Genomic DNA, 23,832 nt, shown 5'->3' on the forward strand with positions numbered 1-23,832 from the left:
GGATCCCTGTATCCTCCCTCATTCTGGAAAAGCTTGAAAAGTATTACAAAGCTTCTGATTCTCAATCTTTCTGCAAAAAATGCCAAAATCAAAGGTGAAATCTGAGGCCACACGAATCTGTTCTTAAGTTCTGATTACGCAGACCCTAAACGTACTTACCTACAGCATCGAGGGCTACGCTTGGTGTTTAAATAAAGACACAAATCTTCCCAGGATTAGGATTATCCTTTGACACTCTTGCTTATTTTCATCACTAATTTCCTCTGACTAATATTCATGATCAAAAACGGAAAAGTCAAACTACGAAGGAAGTGTTTCTGCTGTCATCTGTGATTATTACTTTAGTCCGATGGGCAGAACTAACAAAATGCACCTCCTTAAGCCTAGGTCCATGACCAGCTAATTTGGTGCAGGCTGAGAAAAACTCCAGGAAAGACAGACAAGTAAATGCTTATTAGACAAATAGTATGTGCCATTAAAGTGCTACAAGAACAGTCAAATATTATGAATTTCACTTAATCCTCTTGATATGAGATTTTTTACTGATGGTTTCAGCTCTTAAACCTGAAAGTTTTCATATCTTTCATTCTGAAGATAACAAGCATTAAACCTATAGGAATTAGAAGTCTCTATGACATACCTGTAATATCTCTTACTGTTATCTGTGATGCTGTATTTCTATAAATGTGAACAACCTTGGCTTTCTGCTTTGAATGCAATCAGATGAAAAGCACAAGTTTTGATGTCCTACGATTACAGCTTTAGCATAGGAAATAATATACTTATGTGAGGGTATGGCCATGTGTACATGGACATGTCATAAAGCTTTTGAGGATATGCTTTCTTTTCAAGTGCACTGAATTTGCATCCATACAGCACGTCTTGTTAGGCATTAAGAGAGTCCACAGGTCTTTTTAGAACTTACACCACTTTTTCTACTTGGCATGCATGGTGCTGAATTAGGGTTGTTTCATTATAAAGCTGGAAATTATTTTCTGTGGTTGCTTGACTATCAGCTTCTATATCCAATACATGGGTAGAGAAATCTGTAAAATACAGTCCATCCTATTTGCTTTATACATTATTGTATTCTTATATTGCATTCTCTGAGATGTTCTAGAAATCCTATGCCTTCTCATAACCATACTTCATTTCTTAGCCTCCTTCTGACCCAGGTTCTTTCTCCTGTAGCTCTCCTATGCCCAGTGGTTTCAGCTGCAATGCAAGGTTATTCTAATATTTTAGTTCCTTGTGCTGCTGTGGAAATCATATTCTACAGCATCCTCTTGTGTAATTTTTTTTCTTTGTGAAACCTAATATGCAGGGATAATTCTTATCACCACCATCCTTTTTTTGGGGGCTGGGGGGATCAATTTTGACTAGCTAGAGGACATAAATAACTAAATGCTTCAGGAAAATGGGAAAACAAACAGAAAAATATTAGAGAATCATAAACCTCTATGAAACTTACTCTCGGTTGTCATGGTTTAACCTTGGCTGAAAACTCAGCCTCATGCAGCTACTCACTCTTCCCCTGCCCACTCCTGATGTAATAGGGGAGTCAGAGGGTAAAAGTGAGAAAACTCATAGGTTGAGATAAACAGAATTTAATAGGGAAAGCAAAAGTCATGCATACAAGCAAAGCAAGACAAGGAATTCATTCACCATTTCCCATGAGCAGACAGGTGTTGAGCCATCCCCAGGAAAGCTGGGCCTTGTCACGTGTAACAGTGACTTGGGAAGACAAATGCCATCACCCCAAATGTCCCCCTTCCTTTTTCCCCTAGCACTACATGCTGAGCATGATGCCATATGGTATAGAATATCCCTGTGGTCAGCTGGGCTCAGCTGTCCCAGCTGTGTCCCCTCCCAACTCCTTGTGCACCCCCAGGCCCCTTGTTGGTGGTGAGGGGTGAGAAAAGGCCTTGAAGCTGTGTGAGCCCTACTCTGCAGTGACTAATGCATCCCTGAATTACCAGCCCTGTATCAGCACAAATCCAAACCACAGTCATATACTAGCTACTGTGAAGAAAATTAACTCTATCACAGCCAAAACTATCACATTCTCCACTCCCCTTATTCCATAGGATTTAGCTACTTCTCAGAAGAGCACTATCCTTGGGGAGAAATGGAGGAAAGTTATGGACCTCATCCCATTGATGTAAAAGTAGGGCCTGAATATGGTGAGTACAAGTAAAATCTCTTCAGCACTAGCTCATTTATCTGGCTCCTTACCCATCCTGCCATTCTTATTATTAATCTCTGTATTGTTTGGTTTAACTAAAAAGATTTTGTGGTCTACTAAATACTTCAGTGAAGTCCAGAGAGATGATGCTTCCTCTAAGTCTTCTCTATAGAAAACCAATTATCCATAAAATTTATCAGCTCACAGAGCCTGGCACAATGTATTTCTGGCAACTATCACCTTTTCAATTTACTTTCAGATCTTCAGGTATTCATCCTTCAAAATATGTATGTTCTCAGAACAAGTAACTTTAGTAAACTTTAGCCCCAGGTAGAATTTTGTGTTAAAAGCCATACATAGAAATATAAATCTCAGGTAGTTTTATTACAGTTTTCTATACTATGCAATGTGAGTTATATTTTGTGCTCCTCACATACATACCTAGTCAAATACATATCCTGGATGAGCAGAAGCTGCTGCTTACTTGTCTTCCTTTTGTTCCTTTGGTTTGGTATATTAAACTATCTTAATGTTTTCCTACTTAAAAGGGTGAAAAAAAAGGGTAGAAAAAAAAGCAGCTTTCCAAATCTAATACTGTTGTACAGTAGTCCTGTAATTATTTGACTATTGTCACTACCATTTAATATATAAATGAACAGCTGTATGTAGTTGGGGGATGCAGTACTGTGTATTTGAGACATTAATCACATATCTCACTAAAATGCCTTGCAGAAGATAAGGTTTTGTTTCTGTGTTGTGTTTTTTTTTTCCCCAGGGCAAGCTTCAGTGTTTCACGGCAGAAGTCTCTGTATTGTGGAACAGCAGCTGGTAACAGGCTGTAGGAAAGTGCTGTCTGGTGAGTGGAACGTGCCTTAATGCTTGTAAAAAATAATCTAATTTATCTATACTTTGTTGGAGAGGGAAAAAAATAAGGTAGCCGATACTTCATCCATGTGTGAAAGTATTTTTAAGAGTCGGTGTGTATATTTGGATTTATTATCCCGCCGCAGAACATTACTTGTCTATGACCAAACCACGTATGTAGATGTAGGGACCGCAGTTTCTCCACTGATCCTGTTTCTCTCAACTGCCCCTGGAGAGGCCCCTGGAGAGCACTGTTTGTTCATCCGTCTCCTTGTACGCTGTGGACTTGGCAGTGCTGGATTAACGCTTGGACTTAACGATTTAAAAGATCTTTTCCAACCTAAACGACTCTACGATTTACCATTGCCAGGAGCGGTGACTGCCAGAGCCGAGCCCCTCTCCCCGGAGCCCATTCCCAGTTCATACCCGCCAGGGACAGCAGGAGCCGGCGGGCTGTCCGGGCACAATGGCGTTGCCAGGGAAGGAAACCCCTTCCCCCAGCATGACTGGTGCGAGGTCAGGGAGGGGATCAAACAGCCCGAGCAGCAGCCTCAGGCACCCAGACACTCCCCGCTCGCGGCCGGGGCAGCGGGACGGGAATAGGCTCACTGGGGTACCGCCCGCCACCCGCTGCGAGAGAGCACCCAGCCGCTGCCAGAGGGAATCCCTGAGGATCGGGGTCCCGGCTGCTTCCCCTGCCCCTGGAGGCCGCTCCGACCCCAGCACAGCGCTGACGGGGAACAATGGCCCGCGGCCGTCCCCGGGCTGCCCCGGCCGCCACACGGGCGGGCTGCTCCGGGCCCGCCCCGCCGCTCGGCGGCCGCCGCTCCCCGCCCCTCCACGCCTCGGCCGCCCAAGTCCCTTGAACTTTCCCCGGGCGCTCGCAACAAGCGGCCCACGCCGGGCTGCCGCGGCCGCCGCTGTCCGCACAGCCCCTCGCCCCTCCCGCCAAGTTCCCCTCAAACTCAGCCTGCCCTCGTTGCCTCAAAAACCCCTGCAAGCTGCCCGCCCGGGGATCCCCGGCACGGCGCCTGAGAAAAGCCCGCCGTCCCCGCTCCTCTCCCGTTCACACCTCGCACAGCTCCTACCGCCCACCCCCCCGCCCTCCCTCGCACGCCCACCCGCGCCCCCCGCCTCCCCGCCCGCGTTCTCTCTGCCCACCCCGCCCCGGTCCGCGAACGCCCACCCCCTGCCCCTTCCCCAGAGCCAGACCCGGGCAGAGCCCTCCGCTGCCGCCGGCTCCCATCCCTGGGGCCGCGCCGACCTCCGCGAGCTACTTCCCGCCGCCGGAGAGAAGCCCCTCCACAAAGGAGCGAGGCAGCAGGAGGCAGGGGACACACGCACGCCCGGCCGCTCCGTCCGGATGCGGTGAGCCCCCCGCCTCGCCTCCGGGGCCGCGTCAGTGCAGGAGGGAAGAAGCGGAGCAGCGGCGGCGGCACTCCGGCTGCCACCATGGGCTGCTGCACGGGGCGCTGCACGCTGATCTTCCTCTGCTCGCTGCAGCTGGTGAGTGCCGGGGCACGCTTCGGCTTCGCGGGAGGTGGGCACGGACGGGCGCTCTCCCCCCCGCCCCGGCCACGGCCGCCGGGGGCGCGGAGCGGCGCTGACCCGGCCCCGGAGCTGTCCGCGCCCGCCGCCCCGACGGCGCACCCTCCCCGCGCCCCGGCCCGTAAGTTTCGCGGTGCGACGTGGCGTGGGGGGAGAGCGGCCCCGTGGCTGGGGGACGGATAGGGTCGGCAACCCGGGGAGGGTGCCGCGGCGCCCCAGTCCGGGCGGCTGTCAGCGCTCCCTGCCTGAGGGAGAGCGGCTCCCTCGCCCTGATGTCGCTTCGAGACGGTGTCACTCCCCGCTGGGTGCCGGGCAGGGGCTTCCCCCGTCTGCTCAAAGTAGAGGACGAGGGGAAGAACGAGGCTGACGATGCCCTCGGTCGGTGCCCGCGGGGCGGCGGTGGGGCCGGACACTGCTGGGCGCTGCCGCTGCGGTGGGAAGATGCGGGGACCGGCATCGCCGCTTCTTTCTTTTTCTATTTTTCTTAACCCGTGTAAAAACGGCGTGTGCCGGCTCTCTCCCGTGACTTTTCTTGGGATTCCTTTCCTCTGATTAAGTATTCCTCAGCGTGCAGTTGAAACAACAGAACGGTGCCGCTTCTTTTCTTTGTTTAGTGGAGTTGGTATATTTATTTTAGAGAAGAGAGTTGTTGAGATAAATCACCGCCAAACAACAATAATCTTTCCTCTGGCTCATTAGCAGGATGATAAAATAATGCTTTCCCCTTAACGGTAGTCCCTGGTCCCAAGAGTGTTTTAAAAGATTTTTCTCTTTTCTAGTGACTCAGTGTCATCATTTTGCCACATGTCTCTCTTAAAATGAGTGCTATTCCTAAAGTGTGTGTATGTGTCTGTAAAAGAGAAAAGTGGGATGCATTTAGTTTGGGGGGGAGGGGGAGGTGTGTGTTTGTATTCGTAATCCTTTGCGATTTTTCTAGTTTTCTCTTACAGCACTTTGAAATGGCTTCTGTTTCAGAGGTAATACTCTAGAAGTAATTGTACATACTGCATTTATTTGAAGATCCCCTTTCATTTGCAAGGCTTTGTGCCAGGTTCTTAGCCTGTGTAAACTGGTGTGTCTCCATTGTTTCCAGTGTGAGCCTGGACCTTATTCAGATGTGCTTTAGAGTGATGGGCTTAGTGTGGTATAAGTAACTCAATGGCACAACCGTGCCAAAAACCAGAGGAGGCATATGATTTGTACTGGTAGTGTAAGGAAAGTGTTCTTTATACATTGCTGTTATTTTTTATTCCTTGTTTTGTATCAGTTTTGTTCTAAAGACTGCAGCAGAATTGCTCCTGATTTACATCATGCCATGTGGGAGGGGAAACAAACCCTATTCAAATATATCGCTTTTCCAGTTATGAGGATTATAATGACTGTATTTACTATTCTGTAGAATTACTGGGAGGCTATAAAAATTGAAGTAAAGTGTGAATGGCCAGCATAATCTGCAGAGAAATGCGTAAAAAGTCTTTCAGGAAAAGAGTCGTGTTTTATAAAAGACCTATCAGATGATATAACGACTTTCAAAAATTACTTAAAGGCATAGTTTTTTCTGCTGTACTTACCTGCTTTATAGTGATGTTCCACTGTTACATCGACATCTTTTAGGTGCTGATAAATGTCTGTATGGCAAAATGCTGTAATTTTAATTTGTTTTCATTTAAAAATAGAAGTCTTTCTTTATATTCAAGAAGTAATCTGGTAGATATTATGTCCTGGTTCTCACCAATTAATTTTTGTTAATTTTTTTGCAGTAGCCTGGAGGGGACATGGCTAGGATGTGGGGGCTATTCTGTACTACCTCACATCATTGCCAAGGGTGGAGGAAAAGGAGTCTGTTCAGGAGAATGGGCTCCTTCCGGTTGGGCTAGCGTGGCATCAGTGCCTAGCTAGAGAGAGCGGTGGGGTGACCCCAGTTCCAGGCCAGAGGGAGCATGGCTGCATGGCTGTGGTCTGGTGGGGCTGGGATGAGCATTTTGCATGTGAATCCCTCTCTCTTTAGTACACTTTTGTTAATGCTACTGTTCCTTTTCTTATCTCATTGCTGTTTCCAGTAAATTGTTCTTATCTCAACCCACGATCTTTGCCTTTTGTGCCTCTAATTCTCCTCTCCAGGCACCTGTAGGGGGAAGGGAGAAGGGAGAGAGGCAACGAGGAAGTGGCCGCATGGTTTGGAGAGTCTCAGTGGGAGAACTAAGTTGGGGAGTATCATTCCTAAACTACTACACGTGAACTTAAAGCTCAGATGCTTTCCATGATCTCAGTGGTGGCAGTGTTCAGTTTATATATGTAGAAGTTATCACCACAGGCAGTTTTGGACCTTTTTTGAATATTTAGATTAAATCTTGCAAAATCCAATCAAATCTTGCAAAATCCAATCACTTGTGTCAACTTGTAGAATTTCAGAAGTACTGATGATTTATATGACTTGAGGAAAAACTTTAAGAAGGAAACAGATGGGCACATATTTTAAAAAAGTCGTTTATGTTAGTCATGTTCTGGTCATGTCAGAGAAGGGCCTGGGAACAGCTCAGGCTCAGTCTTCAGATTAACCTTTAGATATTACCTGAGAAAGAAATACCTTATTAAATACAGTTGGCAGCACCTTTTATAGCATGCATGTACTATGTAGATTCTCTTCTGTATAAGATGGGAGTAAAAGTAAAAAAGTCAAATCCCTGGAGACATGTTCATAAACAAGATTTGCTTCTTGTTCTAAAGAAGAGTGCATTGTTCAGTGTCCTCAGAACACAGTTCCCTGATTCTTTAAAACTTTTGTCTTCTGTGACTTTTGTCTTCTTTATCGCAGCAATATATAAACAAACAGCCTAGGCAAAAGTGAGGAGAAAAACAGTTGTTGCATTACTGTGAGTAAAATATCCTTTCTCTAGTGTTACCCCATTAAGTGCATTAACTGCAAGAAGATTTGTTTGTAATTTTCAGTGCTGTTTGTCAGTTATGTTTTAATCCATGAAAGCGGAGGTTTTTGACTGACACCTTTTAGTTTTTTGTAATAAACACGTTTAAATGTTGAATTCAGTAATCCTAAGGACAGTCTGTAGTTAGTCTTCTATCATTTAACAATAACTTCATTTGTAAATGGAAATCCGTATCATTATGTGTAATACAGAATTCTGGAAAAAAATCATTGAGATGGAAGTGTGGGTGGCACAAGTTCAGGAAAAGCTGCTAGTCACTTTCAGGGTTTCCTTGGACCCCTTCAGGTGGATTCTACTTCTGAAAACCAAGAAAATTTTGTGTAAGAAAATTTTGTGTAAGAAGAACTGTGTCTTGCCCCACCACCCCTCTTTGATCTTTCACTGTTTTGCTCTTCCTGACTGAAGCATTGTCATATGCCATTGCCAAAGGTGTCTGAGCAGAGAACACTGAAGTGTATGTGTATCTTTGTGTGCATAAATATGTCATTAAGATTATTAGGAGCTATGTACACATTGGGAAAATATATCATAAGCACATACGGATCCTTTGGATTACAGCCATAATTCTTACTGGTGCCACTAGAAGTCTGAGACATTGGCCTTGTCTGTACTAGAAAATTAAACCAGCTGGCAGAGATTGTGCCTGTGCTATTGCGGACACCATGCCATAAAACACTGCAAGATGAAAATGTTTGGAAAAGAAAAGAAATTCAAAAAACATTAAATTCTGAAAGGGGTAAATTGACAATAAATTGTAGCAAGATGTAGCTGTGTGAATCCAATTGGTGTTAATAAATGTCACACAGGGAAAAACTTCATGCTGCTTTGAAAATATATTTCTGAGAAAATACCTTTGCAGGATAATGTTGTTTCAACATTTTCAATGAGTGGAAGTTTTTGGGACCTAGAAGTATACAGATAAATGAACATAAAGAACTCTAAATATGAAGATGGTGAATGAGATTTCAAAGTGGTGAAGGGACGGTTGTGGAAAGTGTGTGACTAAGACCCTTCATGGTTTTGACAGTCTCATTTTATGTGCTTATTCTTGGGCTCCTCTGCACTGTGTTCCTTCTGTAGGTCCTGATTTAGAAGTGTATGGTTTATCCAGTTATAGCTAGTGTAAAATAGGTTGTTCCCTATTTAACCTGTTACTTTCCAAATAATTAAAGTGTCAGCAGGCTACACTGGAAAATTATTCCAGTGGAAACACAACTTTTGTGTACTAAGTTTGACTAGTGATTGTTTGGGAAGTTCAGTTGATCATTTTAATAGCCTAATCCCTTACAATATTCAGAAGATTTATATTTATGATTACCATTATCATTAATTATATTGATGTATGTAAATCCTTACATTTGGAGATGATACTGTATCCATTAGAATGTTTCATCATTTGTTACTGGACCTCATGGAATTTCAGCAGTTATGTGGGGAAGTGGTATGTGTATGTATCATGCATAGATTTTCATCTCATTTTTAAACACTTTATAGAGCTGGACACTTTATGACTTTGACTCTTGATGCTTGTATGTTAGAACTGACAAATACCAGTTATTCAGTTAACAGCTCAGGGATTCAAGGGAATTGATACATTTGAGAAAGTAAAATCTTTGAACCAGTAAATTGCTGAACTTTTTATGTTGATAAAAGAATCACCAGCCCATTGATCTGGAGATGAAGCATCTGTCCACTGGTAAAAGAGGAGGAAGTTGAGGGAGTGCCTATTGTACTAGCAAGGATGGAGAAAGCTTGGGATTTTAGCCACAAACAATGCCCTGGTTGCAGGATGTTGCACTTTCTGTTATAGCAGCTGAGGTGTGAATGGTGTTTTCCTCTGATAACTCGAATAACATCCCCAAAACATGTAACCATTGCTGATGGCTGTACCTAAAAGGCTGATATGCTTGTGTTGTGGGTGTATAGTTGCATTTAACCTTAACATTGGAAATATTACACTGTACCCAGTAGAACTACTTGAGTTAAATACTCACAATCCAAAACACATATGATATTATACACTTTTTAGGATCTTTCTCATCAGGGACAAGAGAGTAAAAACTAACACTGTTTTCCACTTTGTGTTTTTGTTTTATTTTTCAAAATTGTTGGGAGTTATCTGTTAGTAAAACACATATTCTGAGCTCGTCAGCAGTGTAGGATTTAACCTCTCCATGCATCAGAACTTCAGCTTCAGAAGTGAAATCCCCTCCTACTGAAACTGCATGTAAGACTTCTTTCTGTTCAGTGTTCCAAAGTTAGAGATTCGAAACTTGAGGAACCATGAACTTTCAGAGCCCTCTGAAATTTCTGAACTGGGTGAATTTCTGAAAGGAATCATGTAGCTCTTGCTTAGTTTTAGGCTCCATCCACCACAGAAGGCTATTTTTCTACAGTTCCTGGCTGCTCTATGGCTGATGGTTAATTGTCATATAAACATTTAATAAATACATTTATAGTGATGAAGGGAAGGAATTAAGATTTCAGTGATAATAAGGACAATTAATACACTGAAAATTGTGAATAATATAGCTGTTCTTCCTATCTATAAGATCAGTAAGCTTTGTAAATAGCTGTTTTAAGAACATTCAGATATGCTGCTGATGTGCTTCTATTTCAAGATATGCTACATTCTACCTATACCCCATTCTTGGACTAGGAAACAAATATTGTGGTTTGGAAAGTCATTGGAATTCGGGATAGTATTGTTGGATCTAAATAGAATTTGGGTAGGACTTGCAGAACTTGAACACTGTAGGTTTATTTTTGGAGATCATTTGGGTTTGATTGCACTTGCAGTTGTTTAGGTGGTGTTTTAATCTTGCTAATTTTGTCAGGTTTGGAACTGAAATAACAACTTTTAAGACTAGATAATCTTAGCTCATGTTTTTCTGTATCTTACTTGCATCTTATAGGTGCAAAGGGACCTTTTTAGTTTTAGGGCCAATCTGGTAAATTGACAAATAAGTAATAAAATCACAGTTCCTTAATTTTTCAGGTAAAAGTGTTGCATTTTGGCCCCCTATGATATACAAATTAATTTTCACGTAAATAAATGAATATGATTGATTAGATGACCAAAGAGATATTCTCACCAAGAGATAGTCTCACCAGTCATTGGCCCTGATATTGTACAAGAAAAGTGAGTGGAGGTTTTGTGCTTCACTTGATAAGAACTGGAGTAAATTAATGCATTCCATACTTGCTAAGATGATTACTTCTTGGATGTGCTCAGTGAAGTGGGGAGGCAAAGGACCCACGATGCAACACAGAGGAAATTCTGATTGAATACTAGAAGAAAAATCATAGTCAGATTATTGGATCATGTTTTTGAAAGAAGTTTTGGAAACTCCATCCTTGAATAAATTCAAATCGAGCTGAACATAGCTCTCAAAAACCTGATCTAATTGAAGTTTATTTGATGTCAAATTTGGCCCTGCTATGAATAAAGGTTTTACTGGATGAACTCTAGATACTCCTTGCAACTTAGGTTATCCTGTGCTTGTATGATCTTACCAGAGCATAAGGAATAAGGGTCTTCAATTTTTTATTAGGAAGGTATTTAAAATACACAGTAATTTGAGTTATTTTGAAATAATTAGTTTCTTAATTTGTTGTGTTTATAATGCAGTGGAAATAGGCTTGATATGGCAATAACAATTCTAGTATTCAGCTGTGTCTCTTGGTGTCAAACTTTGGTGTTTAAGTAAATGAGAAGTACCTGTGACGGCCTTGAGATTTATATTTCATAAATAACAGTGCTGTGATACAATGTAGTATATCAGATCTTTCAAACTCATTAATATTGATGCAAAATATATTTCATTCAGTCAGTCTTGTAATTAATTGCTAAGCAGTCATTTTAGGGCAAAACCCCTGTTATTTCTGTTTTTACAGGGAAATGAACTGGACAGTTTTTGGTTCTAGATGACTAATATAAAGGAGCAGTAATAAGTGACTGTGTGGTTCAGGAGACTGATAATATGTTACAGAGTCTTTTACCTCTAGGTCACATTTTGAAATTCACTGCAGGTTAGATGAGGGCAAATGTCATTATGAAATGTTTATATCAAATGATACTGGTCTTGCTATAGCGTCAGTATAAAAATGTCATCTTAATAGATTGGTCCTAATTTCCACCTTTCATATTATACAAGAAGGGTGAAGATTGTTGAGCATGGTACTGTGAAGACCAAAGTGATGTTTTTGCCGAAGTTTCTTTCACGTCAGCTTGTCAGGGGTGCTAGCGTGATAGTGCAATGAAGTTTGCACCACTGCCTTAGCTCATACTGGACATGATATCTTTGTAAGCTTTATAACTGACATTAAATAAAAATGACAAATAATGTTAATTGCATTGGTTTTGTGTAAATATAGTCTTTTTCGTTGGTCAGAAAGAAGACCATTTATTACTGCTTTTTATTTAGTACAATTTGTATTGAAAATAAAATTCAGGCAGTAGCAAAGTGTCTCACTTTGAATCTTGAAGCAGCTCGGTTTTGTCCAAGATGAAACAGTTTTCTCCATCTCTCATGAGCAGTTAATGCACACCTTCCTAAAGAGTGTGCCAGCAGGTTTTGGATCAGACATTCGTACGCTGAGTGAGACTTGCAATTCCTTGACACAGCTGTGCCAGCAGCACTATGACAGGTTTTACCGTGTCATGGGCTTTTTTTTCCTTCCATGTGTGACCAGTGAAATCTTTGTAGTCTTGCTATGGATCTGTGCCTTTGGCAGGTCTGTAAAGGACAGTGGTAAGTGGGATTATCACTGTACTCTGATCTCAGGAACATGCAGAGTACTTAAGACCCTGGTAATGAAATGGTAGTAAAAGATTTTATTTTAGACCTTTTGCTTTTTACTATACTTCCTTATCATCTTGTCTTTCTTCAAACACAGCCCTATCTTGCATGTAATCTCAACTCAGATGGATTTTTTAATGCTGTGGTGATTTGGGACTTGTTCTTACAAGTTGCTGAATGCCCTACAGCTCTCATTAAAGTTGCTGAAAGTCATTCTTTCACATATAGACTCCTTATAATGGCAGGTTCAAGCAAAGGCAGCAGTGAACTTCTTCCACCTGGTGAATGCCAGTAGTACAGTAAAAGAAAAGGAAAAAGGAAAATTTTCTACTTAATACAACAGCCAGTTTTGGACAAATACCCCTTAGAGAAATGAATGTTGTAAAGAAATAAAATTGAAAATTTTATGATATGCAGAAGGAAGATAATTGTAAACCAATTATTTATGTTGAGGGTTAATCTTGAATAGTCACACTTGGTTCTTCCACAGGTCTCTCCAAAGGGGTTGATAGAAAGGTGGGTGTGGTTTGTTTTGTTTGTTTTGTTGGTTTTTTTTTTTGTTTGGTTTTTTTGTTTGTTTGGTTGTTGTGGTGGTTTTTTTTGTTTGTTTGTTTGTTTTTGTTTGTTTGTTTTTTGTTTTTTGTTTAGTTTCATCAGTACAGAAGTTTTGGCCGAGAGTAGGTATAAATATATATAAAGGGTATATGCTTGGCAATGAGCCAAATGGAATTCCCTGAGGAGGGTTTTGACACACACCAAAGAAACTACAGATGTAGCAAAGTAGAGTAATACTTAAGAGATGAAGCATGAGCAGGAAGATCCTGAGATGCTTTTGTAGCTAAGAAGATTATGTGGGAGCATGGGATGAAAAGTATAAAAAGGTGCATTTAGATGAATGTAAAAAAAGTGGGATGTGGAAGCCCTCTTCATCAGAGAGAAGAACGTTGCCTATGTGTGTGGGAGGCATTCCTCCCTAAGGTATCACTGAAAAGAAGATCTTAAGAAAAAGATTTTTATTTATCTTTTCTAACATACTGCTGCTGCTGCTAAGCTAGTTTCTCACTATTCTGTTGTAAAGTTACTGTGTTAGTGTCAGACCCTTTGAATAAAAAATGCCAGGGGAGCAAAATCTTATGATGATATTTTCTAGGGAGATTGGAATGACTGGCATGTTTCTCATCCAACTCTAGTTTTTGCCTGTGGTTGAGCCTTGAATACTCTGTGTTGTCCTGGGAATGCTGCAACTTCACTGCTCTGTTGGCAGTTCCTGGAATCTCCTGTGAGCAAAAGTGCTCCCAGAGTTTAGGAGCATGCAAGTGAAGCTTAGCACAAGGTACAGTGGAAATGAGTAGACATGTAAATACCTAGAAAACAAAAAAACCTCCTGGTTAAGTGCAGCTTCTTACATAGACTGAAAAGAGCTCATGTCTAAATGCATTTTGGAAAGAAAATTCTGTTAAAATGGAGTGCAGAGAGAAACATTTTTCTGGGAGCTTAGTCTCCACGATAAACGAATAAAAAGTTGAAAGATTCTGAAGCTGGAAACTGTAGTGCATTATAATACAGGAATGACATCACAAGAATATATTGTTTTGCCTCTGCTGGCGAGCTGTTTATTTTTCCTGCTAAAAGCATGCTGTATCTTTCTATTTCCGAGTAAGCAGGGTGTTTAATTTCTCTAATATGTGTTTGTTTCATGAGTTAAGTAGACATCACCAGGCCAAGTGTGTTTGTATTTTAACTGGAGCAGAAGCCTTGCTGCTCCTACTGATTGAATAATTTGCATCATAGAAACCTGAAAAGCCTCTCTGTCCTCTAATGCAGATGGAGCTACTCTTAATACTGAAGATAGATGGTCTTCGCTTGGAGATCCCCCAAGCAACTGAAGATTCTTTAATCAGACTATAGTCAGTGAGCTGTACATTTGTAAAATACCTGTTTTAGTGTACCTACCAACATGGGCATTTGGGAAGCCCAAAAAATGCCCAAATTTGGAAGACAATTTACCTTTGTTTCCAGTTCTTATGTTGGTTAGAGTCACAGATTTGTTCTCAGCCTCATCCTTCTGATAAGCCATTTCTGTTCACGGCAACAGGAAGCTCTTTGCTCGAATGCCTAGCTGTGAAATGATACACTATTTCCATTTTCATGTTATTTTTTTTTTTTTTTCCTGGAGCCAGATGATTTACTCCCAACTCTCCTCCCAGTATTTCAGAACAACTTCTAAATTCTGATCTTCATCTGTTTATCATAGTAAGATTCAGACCCTGTTCCCCAACAGTCAAGACTGTTAAAATTCACTTGTGATTGAAAATAGGCCCTGTATGTTGTTCTTATCCGGGTGATTTGCAACTATACACCGTAAGTTTTGTTTAGTTGTATAGTTGCTACAGTTATTTGTAGTTCCTCACACGATGTTGGTTGCACAGTATTATGAAAAGATCTGATTAGTTCAGAAAAGAAGGAAATATGAACAAGTGATAACAGATAGATGAGCTAGTAGTGTTATTTACTGTAATGCAGTTATTAGAGCACTTGCAGTGGGAGTGTTAGGATGGACTGAAAAAAATGCTTCCAAGCCTGGATTTACAGTGAAAAATTAGACATATGAATGTCAGTAGCCTGCGTCCAAACTTCATTCACATGTCAGAAATTAGTTTAAGTACATTGAAATATATTAGATGCTGTGAATGGCTTTAAGTTGTATATTACTAATGTATAATTTAGTCATAGTGGTTTGGTGAAAGCCAAAGCTGACTGAGTTGTGCCAGAAGTAACCACAAAGTGCCAAAGTTTATTTAAATTGGATTAAATTATGATGCCCATCATTTCTCTGTTTTGTTTCATGAGTTAGACATCATGAAGATAAGTGTGTTTACATTTTAATTGTAACCAGTTACATTTGTTAATCTGTACAACTGTAATCAATTGAATGCACTGATGACTCTTTCAAAGTGTAGCCTGTGCAGCCGAGATGTGCGGCCTTGCTCAGCGGTAATGCAGGGTGTGAAGCAGCCTCACCAGCATGATGCTGACCCCCATCACGTAGGTACATGAACCTTATTGCTTGTTCTGTTGTGGGACGGGTACTAAATCTGTATCCACCCTGATCTGCTGAAATTTTCTATACACCCTGCGTTTTTAAAAGAAGTGTAATGCATGATGGTTGGAGAGCAATACTGCCTATAACCTCTTCTGGTCACATTTAACAAGCCTGGATCATCTAGGGGTGGGGAGAAGGTGATGTCAAATAATTTCATTGCCATTTTTGTATCCATGAAAGGTTCCGAGTTTCAGTGTTTAAGTCAGTATGTGATACTTACTTGCACTGAGAGCTGAGGGGCTGTTTCTGCAGTGCCTTGTGGCCAAAAGAGTGTCCCGGTTAACCTGAGATCTCACAGAGCAACTGAGATTCTGGTGTATTCATTATAGATTTATTAATTTAATTATTTATTATTTATCTTTATTGTGTATTTGGTTCTCTTGGCCTATCTGACCGTGAAATTCTTGGCCCCATGAATTTCTTAGTTTTCTCTGAGATTTCTAGGCTGGACTATACTTGGTCCACATGCCAGTCATGCTGGAGGGCTCCAGTACTGCTGGGGTTTCACTGTGTTTATTCATCTGTTGAGCAGCTGAAGTAAATAATGCCCCCAGTTCAGGGCTGGTTTTGCCCTTTTAGAGATCATTTGAAGCACCCTGCAGCTGAGGTTGGCTCTGGATTAGGATGCGTAACTGAGATACAGCCTGCCTCGAGCACTTACAGACCAAAACAGGTAATGGAGTCAGAAAAAGAAGTGTGCAAATGTTTTGCTTTACGCTCTACAGAAAGTCTCTGGAGTCATAGTTCAGGCTGGTTTTATGCTTCACGTTTCTGCACACAGTTACAATAATTCCCTTTTTTATATTGGCCACATGTGACCATGAGAATCTTAACACTTCAATGGGCAAGTTCACTGTATTTGGGTGAGCTCATAATTTGGAGAACACATTTCTTTTTAATTGTGTACCATTTGCAAAGTGATTTAGAGGAGCTAAAATATATTGCAAATACAAAAATCTTTCTGTTTCAGGAGGCATGTACTAAGTATGGATTCTCCTCTGGAAAGATTATTTTCAGGAGCTGACAGATTTGAGTTGATCCCTACACAATTAGCTTTCCTGCATAATGAGACTTGCAAATACCTACATCTGCACTGACTGCATGCTTCTTTGGGGATTCCCCATTGTATTGTTACCTCTGGCCACAGGCACTTGGGGAAAACAAGAGTCAGTCTCTTAAGGACATTCTGGAGAACAGGAAAAAAAGCAAGTATCCCCTAAATACTGGAACTGACCATCTGTATACAGGGAAGGGACAGTTTTAAGTCAGGGAGGAGTTTTGTTTCTGCTGATAGAAGCACTGTTCAATTTGTACTAAAAGGACCATGAGTTCATGGTTTTCTTATTATGGTACTTTGTCAACTCATTTGCTCAATCCAATTTTTGGTGACTGGAATTGGCTAAAAGATTACAGGATATTCACTGCAATAGGAAGAAGAAATCCAAATCTCCTGGGCGGCAAACCTTAATTGTTGCATTTTCTCTGAGTGGTGAATGCACGTTGAATCCCAGCTATCTATGCAGAAAAGTAATTTCCAAGGCAGCCCATTCACATTCAGTTTTTTTCCACTAAAAGTGAAGCAATAAATTATGCTGGTGTTTAAGGGGTAATCTCTGTGACTTTAAAGAACATAAACTATCAGAGGCACACCAGTCTGACTGTGCTAAATGCTGAGCACCTCCTTTATCCGAGTGAGTAACCTCATCTCCCACAGAGAACAGCAGGAGCTACAGATACTGGCGTCCTCACTCAGTGGCGTCACTACTCAGAGGGATCAAGCTGTAACTGAGGCAGCTGTGCTACTGGCTGGGCTTGGTAAGTGCAGGCACTATTAGAGAGTGCCATTAGATGAAGTCACTGAAGCATTAGGAAGCCTGCAGAAATGAGTACCCTCTTCCAATCTGAAAAGTGTTGTGGTTGAGAATATACCCATTGGACATCCTCAAGGGAAGATTTCTTTCTCACGTACTGGCTCTATCAGTGTTACCAGCCAGCACTTCACCAGCATGAGACTTAGCCTTGTAACATTTCACGGATCCCTACATCATGCTGAGTAGTGCTGGTCATCTATTATTAATATGCTCACATTTTTTGCTAGACTAAAAGTATATTATTTTCTTATTAAATCTTCCATTACTTTAAGATGCTTTTAAGGTCTGTTCTGCTGTCATTCTATTAGTTGGGAACAAAAGCTTTTCAAATGTCAGAAGTTAATATATACCGATATCTGAAAAAGCAAGAAAATACAACAGATTTGGAGGCAATTTTCTTATATAATGACGTCTTAAAGTCTCATACATTGTTTTTATAAAATATTTCCCTTTTTTCTATGTGAGGGCATATTCACACACAATTCCAGTTTTGCATTAGAAATACTGGCTGCATGACAATGTGAGACTTTCTCCTATAATGGTTATTATTTGGCATGCATAAAGAATTTAAAGAACTCTTAAGTTAGAGAAGTAGTATTGTGTTTGCTTACACAAGATGATGAAGGCAGTCACATGTTTATTCTGCTTGGAGATGGCCAGAGGGAAGCCAGTGTGCACCTAGGAACTCTGAAGTTAGTTAGCATGGTGTGGTGCCTTGGTTAATGAACCTGTGGAGAGTATCATAGCTTAGGCACAGTACAGTGCTAGTGCATCCCAAAGGCTCCTGGACAGAAACTGGTCTGTACCTGGATGAGCTGGAGCATAGGCAAAGCAGTCTGGCCTGCTCTGAAAAGGTACATATGGCAACTAGTATAAAAAGAGGGGAGTTATCAAAATGTGTGGGCACACATTCTTTGAAATGCTTAGGCTGTTGTGAAAACAGACACTGGGAGAGCTGATGGGGTCCACCAGTTACTGCTTTATTGGATTCTGGCTTATTGCTTTGATGGGAACCTGACTTGTTCATCCCAGTCAGCGTTATGTCTTGTGTTGGTTATTCTTGGGCAGCAGAATGGAATGGGCCGTGTTAATTCATAATGCTGTTGCAATGAGGTTTGAGGATGAGGTGAAAGTAAGCATGAAGCAGAGAAGTACACCAAGAGAACCTCAGTGCTGCATTAATAACCTGCTGCTGATGGCCAGGGTCTTCTGGAATGGTTTTGCCTTTGCTCCCCCATGACTAAGGCTCAGAACAGGGGCAGATTCTCAGAACTGGGTTGGAAATTGCATCATAGTTTCTAGAGTGCCCCTGTAAATCTCTTGCTATTTTGATTTCTGGAGTTCTGTTTCCTAAAACTGTACAAAGTAGCTAGTGTAGAATAAACTCTCCCCTCATTATTTAGCTGATGTAGGCCTAATTTCAAGTGCACCGTTTTAATTCTGTTAATTTCCAGATTAATTTTTACCTTACATAAAGGTAATAATAATCCTAACACAGCCACTGAATCTTACCAATAAGCCCTCCTGCTTAGTTAATCTATTTATTTCTATCCTCCTTGAAAGTTATTTTTAATGTTTAAGGAAATTTGAAATATTTCTCACAGCTGTTCCCAAAAGTGAGTTTGCAGCCTTTTACTGCCATTGATGCTAGTAGACCTTGCTTGAGGCTGTAGAGAAGTTGGGACAAAGTCAGGGAAAAAACTCAGGCTCATGTCTTAAGCACAAGATAACTATTCATCTTTTATAAGCCTTTCTTGTCTGATGCTTTCATATTCTCAGAAAGGATGGCCCAGAAATTGAAGTGTTAATGCTTTTTCATAGCACAAATACAGATTTTTCCTTGGGAAGTTTTGGACGTGTCATTCTGGTCTGTTTACGAGCAGCAAGGTGCGTGGTGATGGTACAAATGAGGTCAGTATCCCTTGCTTTTTCTGTTATTAGATCATTCAAAACTCACTTTCTCTGGCTCTCTAGCCTCTGTAAGTTAACATCAGTGGAGGCTTGGTCATTTATACTTGCTGAATATCAGTTTTAAAAGATAACAACTGAATACCTGATGTTAAGTGTTCTTCACATATTTGAAAAAATTGCTTTGATATTAAATGTATATTTAAAAATATTTCTTACCTTCGTGTTTCAATAAAATGCTTTGTAGAGTTTGAGATTATAATGGTGTTACTGATAGTTTCTCATACCATTGCCATGTCTTCTTAAGGGGTTTTGTGTCTGTATCCACTCTGTCTTCATTCATCCTTGTCCTATTTTGGAAAGTGTAAAGGTCCTCAGAGTTTTTAGCAGAAGCCTATTGTTAGAGGGAAGACTCAGATAGTCTGTAACTTCTGACCTTTTCAGAACATATTTTTATATCTCCTTTGAAGGAACATGGAGGGATGATGGTAAGGAAGTTGAAAATATGGCCAGCATACACACAGGTATGTTCAGGAAATAATATTGTAATATTGAAGGAAAAAAAGCCCCAAAAATGATGGGATCCAAAACCTGCTGGAAATCAGTGAAACATATTCACACTAATTTCAGGTTTTGTATTCAGCCATGCACAGTTTTCTTCTATGCTTTTTTTTTTTGTGTTTTCTTTTTTTTTTTTTTTCCAGATGATTAACTGTGCTTTATTAGAGTTGATGCAAGAGGCAAAATTTAGGCTTCCCCCACTGTGGTTTATTGAAAATATTAATCATAACATTGCATTAACAGAATTCTTCACATTTAGCACTTTTACTTGGCAGGGCAGAAACTTTATTGTGCCTGGAATTGTTGTCTAAAGACCTTTCCAGAGGTGTCAGGAGAGACACATTACTTTTGCTTTTGTTCACCTTTCAGAAGAAAGAGTTGTGAGCAAAACCTGTAACTCAGGGCTGGAAGCATTGCATTCCACAGCATCATGCTAAAATAATGGTGGAAGGTAAGAAAATACAATAAATGGTCACCTTTCTGATAATGTAAGACAAGATTCTTGAATTACATATAATTTAAGTTCTTATCTTGAGGAGTGGTAAGAACAGGGGCAGTGGGAATATAAGAAAATCATAGAATTGTTTGGGTTGGAAGGGACCTCTGGAGAACATCTTGTCCAACCATCTGCCAAGGCAGGGTCACCTAGGACAGGTTACACAGGAATGCATCCAGGTGGGTTTTGAAACCCTTCAGAGAGGGAGACTCCATGACCTCCCTGGGCAGCCTATATCAACAAGAAAGGCAGACCCTTGTTTTAAAGATATTTTGATACAGGTGCACTTTTTCATTTATGCAGGTGAAGAAAGCCTTGGCTTAGTTGTATTCCCTTTGAAAAATACGAGAAGTATTCTTATTGAATTTTGTGGGAAAAGAGTATGAATCTGGTCTGAATGGTGCATATATTCCCCATTCTCTCTCACTGAGGAATTATTTTTGCATGCAAAGTACATGTACTATATGGGTTAAACACTGCTCCATCTTTACTTTCCTATGAAAACAATAAATTTCCCAGGGATTAGGGATCTTTTTACAGGGGTGTTTGATTAAGAATGTACTGTTTGTACAGTTGATTTTGTCTGGAGGCAGATGATCTCTTGTGGCTGCTTTTGACCCTGATTTCAGAAATGGCTGAAAGGAAAAGTGCACAGGCTGAATTAAAACCCACAAAGGACTTGAAACATACGTCAGAGCTAAAGATCATGTAACAAAACTTTTTAATGGTACATATTGCTTAGGGTTTCTCTAATTTGCGGGCTGCAGTCTTAACACTATTGGCATAACTTCATTACAGGAGCCTTTTGGTTTAGATGTGACATAGGTCAACAGGATTTTCTTTCTTCCTGTAGGCTGTTATGACACCTCTTTAAATGTATAAACTAAGCTAAGACAGCTCTCATCTATCCACTGATGCTGCCCTGTCCCTATAAGGGGCTTTGCCATCCTAGAACAGATAGCTGTGGGGTTAAAGTTTTCATGTGAGCTAACAGAAGTACAGGGTGGTTATGGCACAATTTTGTGATATAAACTGGATAGTACCTGCTTATGCAAAAGTGAGAAACATATTCAACTGCTATCAGTTCTAACATACGAATGGGAAAGCTGTCTGTGCTACTGTTGCATGCAGAGTTTTGAGGCAGCTCTTTTTCCTTTAAAAATAGTGAGTTAAATGGTATTGAAGAGTGAGAATCTCATTAATGGCAAGCAGAAAATTGTGCACAACATTTGAACACTGATTATCAGAAAGACCTTTTGTTAATTATGAATTGGGCCAAATATATTTGTTTTATGCATGTATTTTGTTGCTTTAAAAAGTAGTTGTTAAGGGTTCTAATAATGACAGAAAATAAACAGCTAAAAGATGGGAAGGAGGGCAATGGCAGGAGAAAAGAATATGTCTGCTGTTGCATGTGAGGATCTTGCTTCTGTTGCTGTATCGTTCCAACCTTACTCTTTTCAAGTATCATCTGACCTCTGATAAACATATTGATCCCTGGGGTACTCCTTGTTGCTCAGATTCTAAATGAAACAAATAAGCCTGCTGGGGTCATCTTCTCTGCTTCTTTGTCTTTGATCTGGAGAACTTGTAGTTTCTCACAAACTTGATAAAAGGCCCATTTCCCCCAAATATCTGCTAGTGACTTAGAAATGCATTTTCTCAGTCTTGGATTTTATGATAGTTTTCTTCCATATACATGTTCTTCTGTAGCTATTTACTGGATGTACAAGGATTACCATGCCTTTGACTGCCCAAAGCCAGTTACTGAGTGGGTATTTTTCATATTGAATCATATTTAATCGCATTTCATATTGAATCATTCCAGTCAACATGAGTCTGTGAAAGGCAGGTGCTGCTGACCAACCTGATCTTCTTCTATGACAAGATGACCCAGTCACCAGACCCCATCACCTAGTGGATGAAGGAAAGGCTGTGGATGCTTTTTACCTGGAGTTTAGTAAAGCTTTTGACACCCTTTCCCACAGCGTTCTCCTAGAGAGACTGACTGCTTGTGGCTTGGACATACGCATTTTTTACTGGGTAAAAGACCAGGGAGTGGTGGTGTATGGAGTTAAATCCGGCTGGCAGCCAGTCACAAGTGGTGTTGCCCAGGGCCTGACTTGTTTAATATCTTTATCGACTGGGTGAGGTGATCGAGGGCACCCTCAGTGAGCTTGCAGATGACACCAAGTTTGGCAGGAGTGTTGATCTGCTGGAGGGCAAGAAGGCTCTGCAGAGGGATCTGGACAGGCTGGATTGATGGGCTGTGGCAAATTTTATGAGCTTCAACAAGGTGGCAAGGTCCAGTCCTGCCCTTGGGTCACAACAACCCCATCCAGCGCTACAGACTGGGGGCAGAGTGGCTGGAAGGCTGCTCAGTGGAAAAGGACCTGGGGTAATTGGTCAACAACCAGTTGAACATGAGCCAGTGTGTGCCCAGGTGGCCAAGAAGGCCAATGGCATCCTGTCTTGGATCAGAAATAGAGTGGCCAGCGGGACCAGGGTAGTGATTTTCCCCCTGTACTCATCACTGCTGAGGCAACATCTCAAATGCTGTGTCCAGTTATGGGCCCCTTACTACAAGAAGGACATTGAGGTGCTGGAGTGTGTCCAAAGAAGGGCAACAGAGCTGCTGGAGGGTCTGGAGCACAAATCCTATGAGGAGCGGCTGAGGGAGCCAGGGCTGTTTAGCCTGGGAAGAGGAGGCTCAGGGGGGACCTTATCACTCTCTTACAACTACTCGAAAGAAGGCTGTAGTGAGGTGGGGGTCAGTCTCCCAACAAGTAATATTTAGAAAAATGTCTTCCCTGAATGGGGATTGTCAAGCATTGGAACAGGCTGCCCAGGGAAGTGGTTGAGTCACCATACCTGAAGGTATTTAAAAGACATATAGATGTGGCACATAGGGACATGGTTTAGTGGTGGCCTTGGCAGTTTTAGGTTGGTGGTTGGACTTGATGATCTTAAAGAACTTTTCCAGCCTAAATGATTTTATGATTCTATAAGAACTCAAGTTAGAGGAACCATCAAGACTGAAGCAAGCCATACTGAGGCCTCGGGGCAGTATCAGTGTGTCTTTGTTTATAAAAAACATCTGGTTTTTGAAATCTTGTCTTTCTACTGCTTAAGTTTGCTTACAGCTAGAAAATATGTCCCAGTGCCTTATGCAGACATGGATTTACTTGGGAATGGTAGGGTAAGTATCCTCTGCTCTCATAAAAAGTTTTTGGATTCATGACATGGAGATGCTGCTCATTCACACTGCTGCTAGATCCAGTCCTAGTGCATTTTCGTTCTCTTTCGCTTCAATGTAAGATAAGTATTTCCAGTTCCTAATGTCTGTATTTGGTATGTATATCAGGATTTTGGTAGCAGGGAGCCCACAAGGGTGGCCATTTCAGTGAGAAGCTGCCAGAAGCTTCCGCTATGCCTTATAGAGCTGATTCTAGCTGGCTCCAAGATGGATCTGCCACTGGCGAAGGCTGTGTCAATCAGCAACAGTTGTAATGCCTCTGTAGTAACATATTTAAGAAGGGGAAAAAGTTA

General features: G+C 41.3%; 1 protein-coding gene across 1 annotated transcript in view; it reads left to right on the forward strand.

Annotated features, from left to right (window-relative positions):
- Positions 1 to 4,501: 4,501 nt before the first annotated feature.
- The window catches only part of NKAIN3 (sodium/potassium transporting ATPase interacting 3), a gene marked incomplete at both ends in the record, with an annotated part of 320,103 nt that continues 300,772 nt past the window's right edge, over positions 4,502 to 23,832 (forward strand). The window contains one exon of the mRNA XM_082278597.1: positions 4,502 to 4,555. Coding sequence (XP_082134723.1) covers positions 4,502 to 4,555 — 54 coding nt within the window. The remainder of the gene's footprint in view (positions 4,556 to 23,832) is intronic.

The sequence above is a fragment of the Coloeus monedula genome (assembly GCF_965178545.1).
Source record: "Coloeus monedula genome assembly, chromosome: 1".
Classification (NCBI taxonomy): domain Eukaryota; kingdom Metazoa; phylum Chordata; class Aves; order Passeriformes; family Corvidae; genus Coloeus; species Coloeus monedula.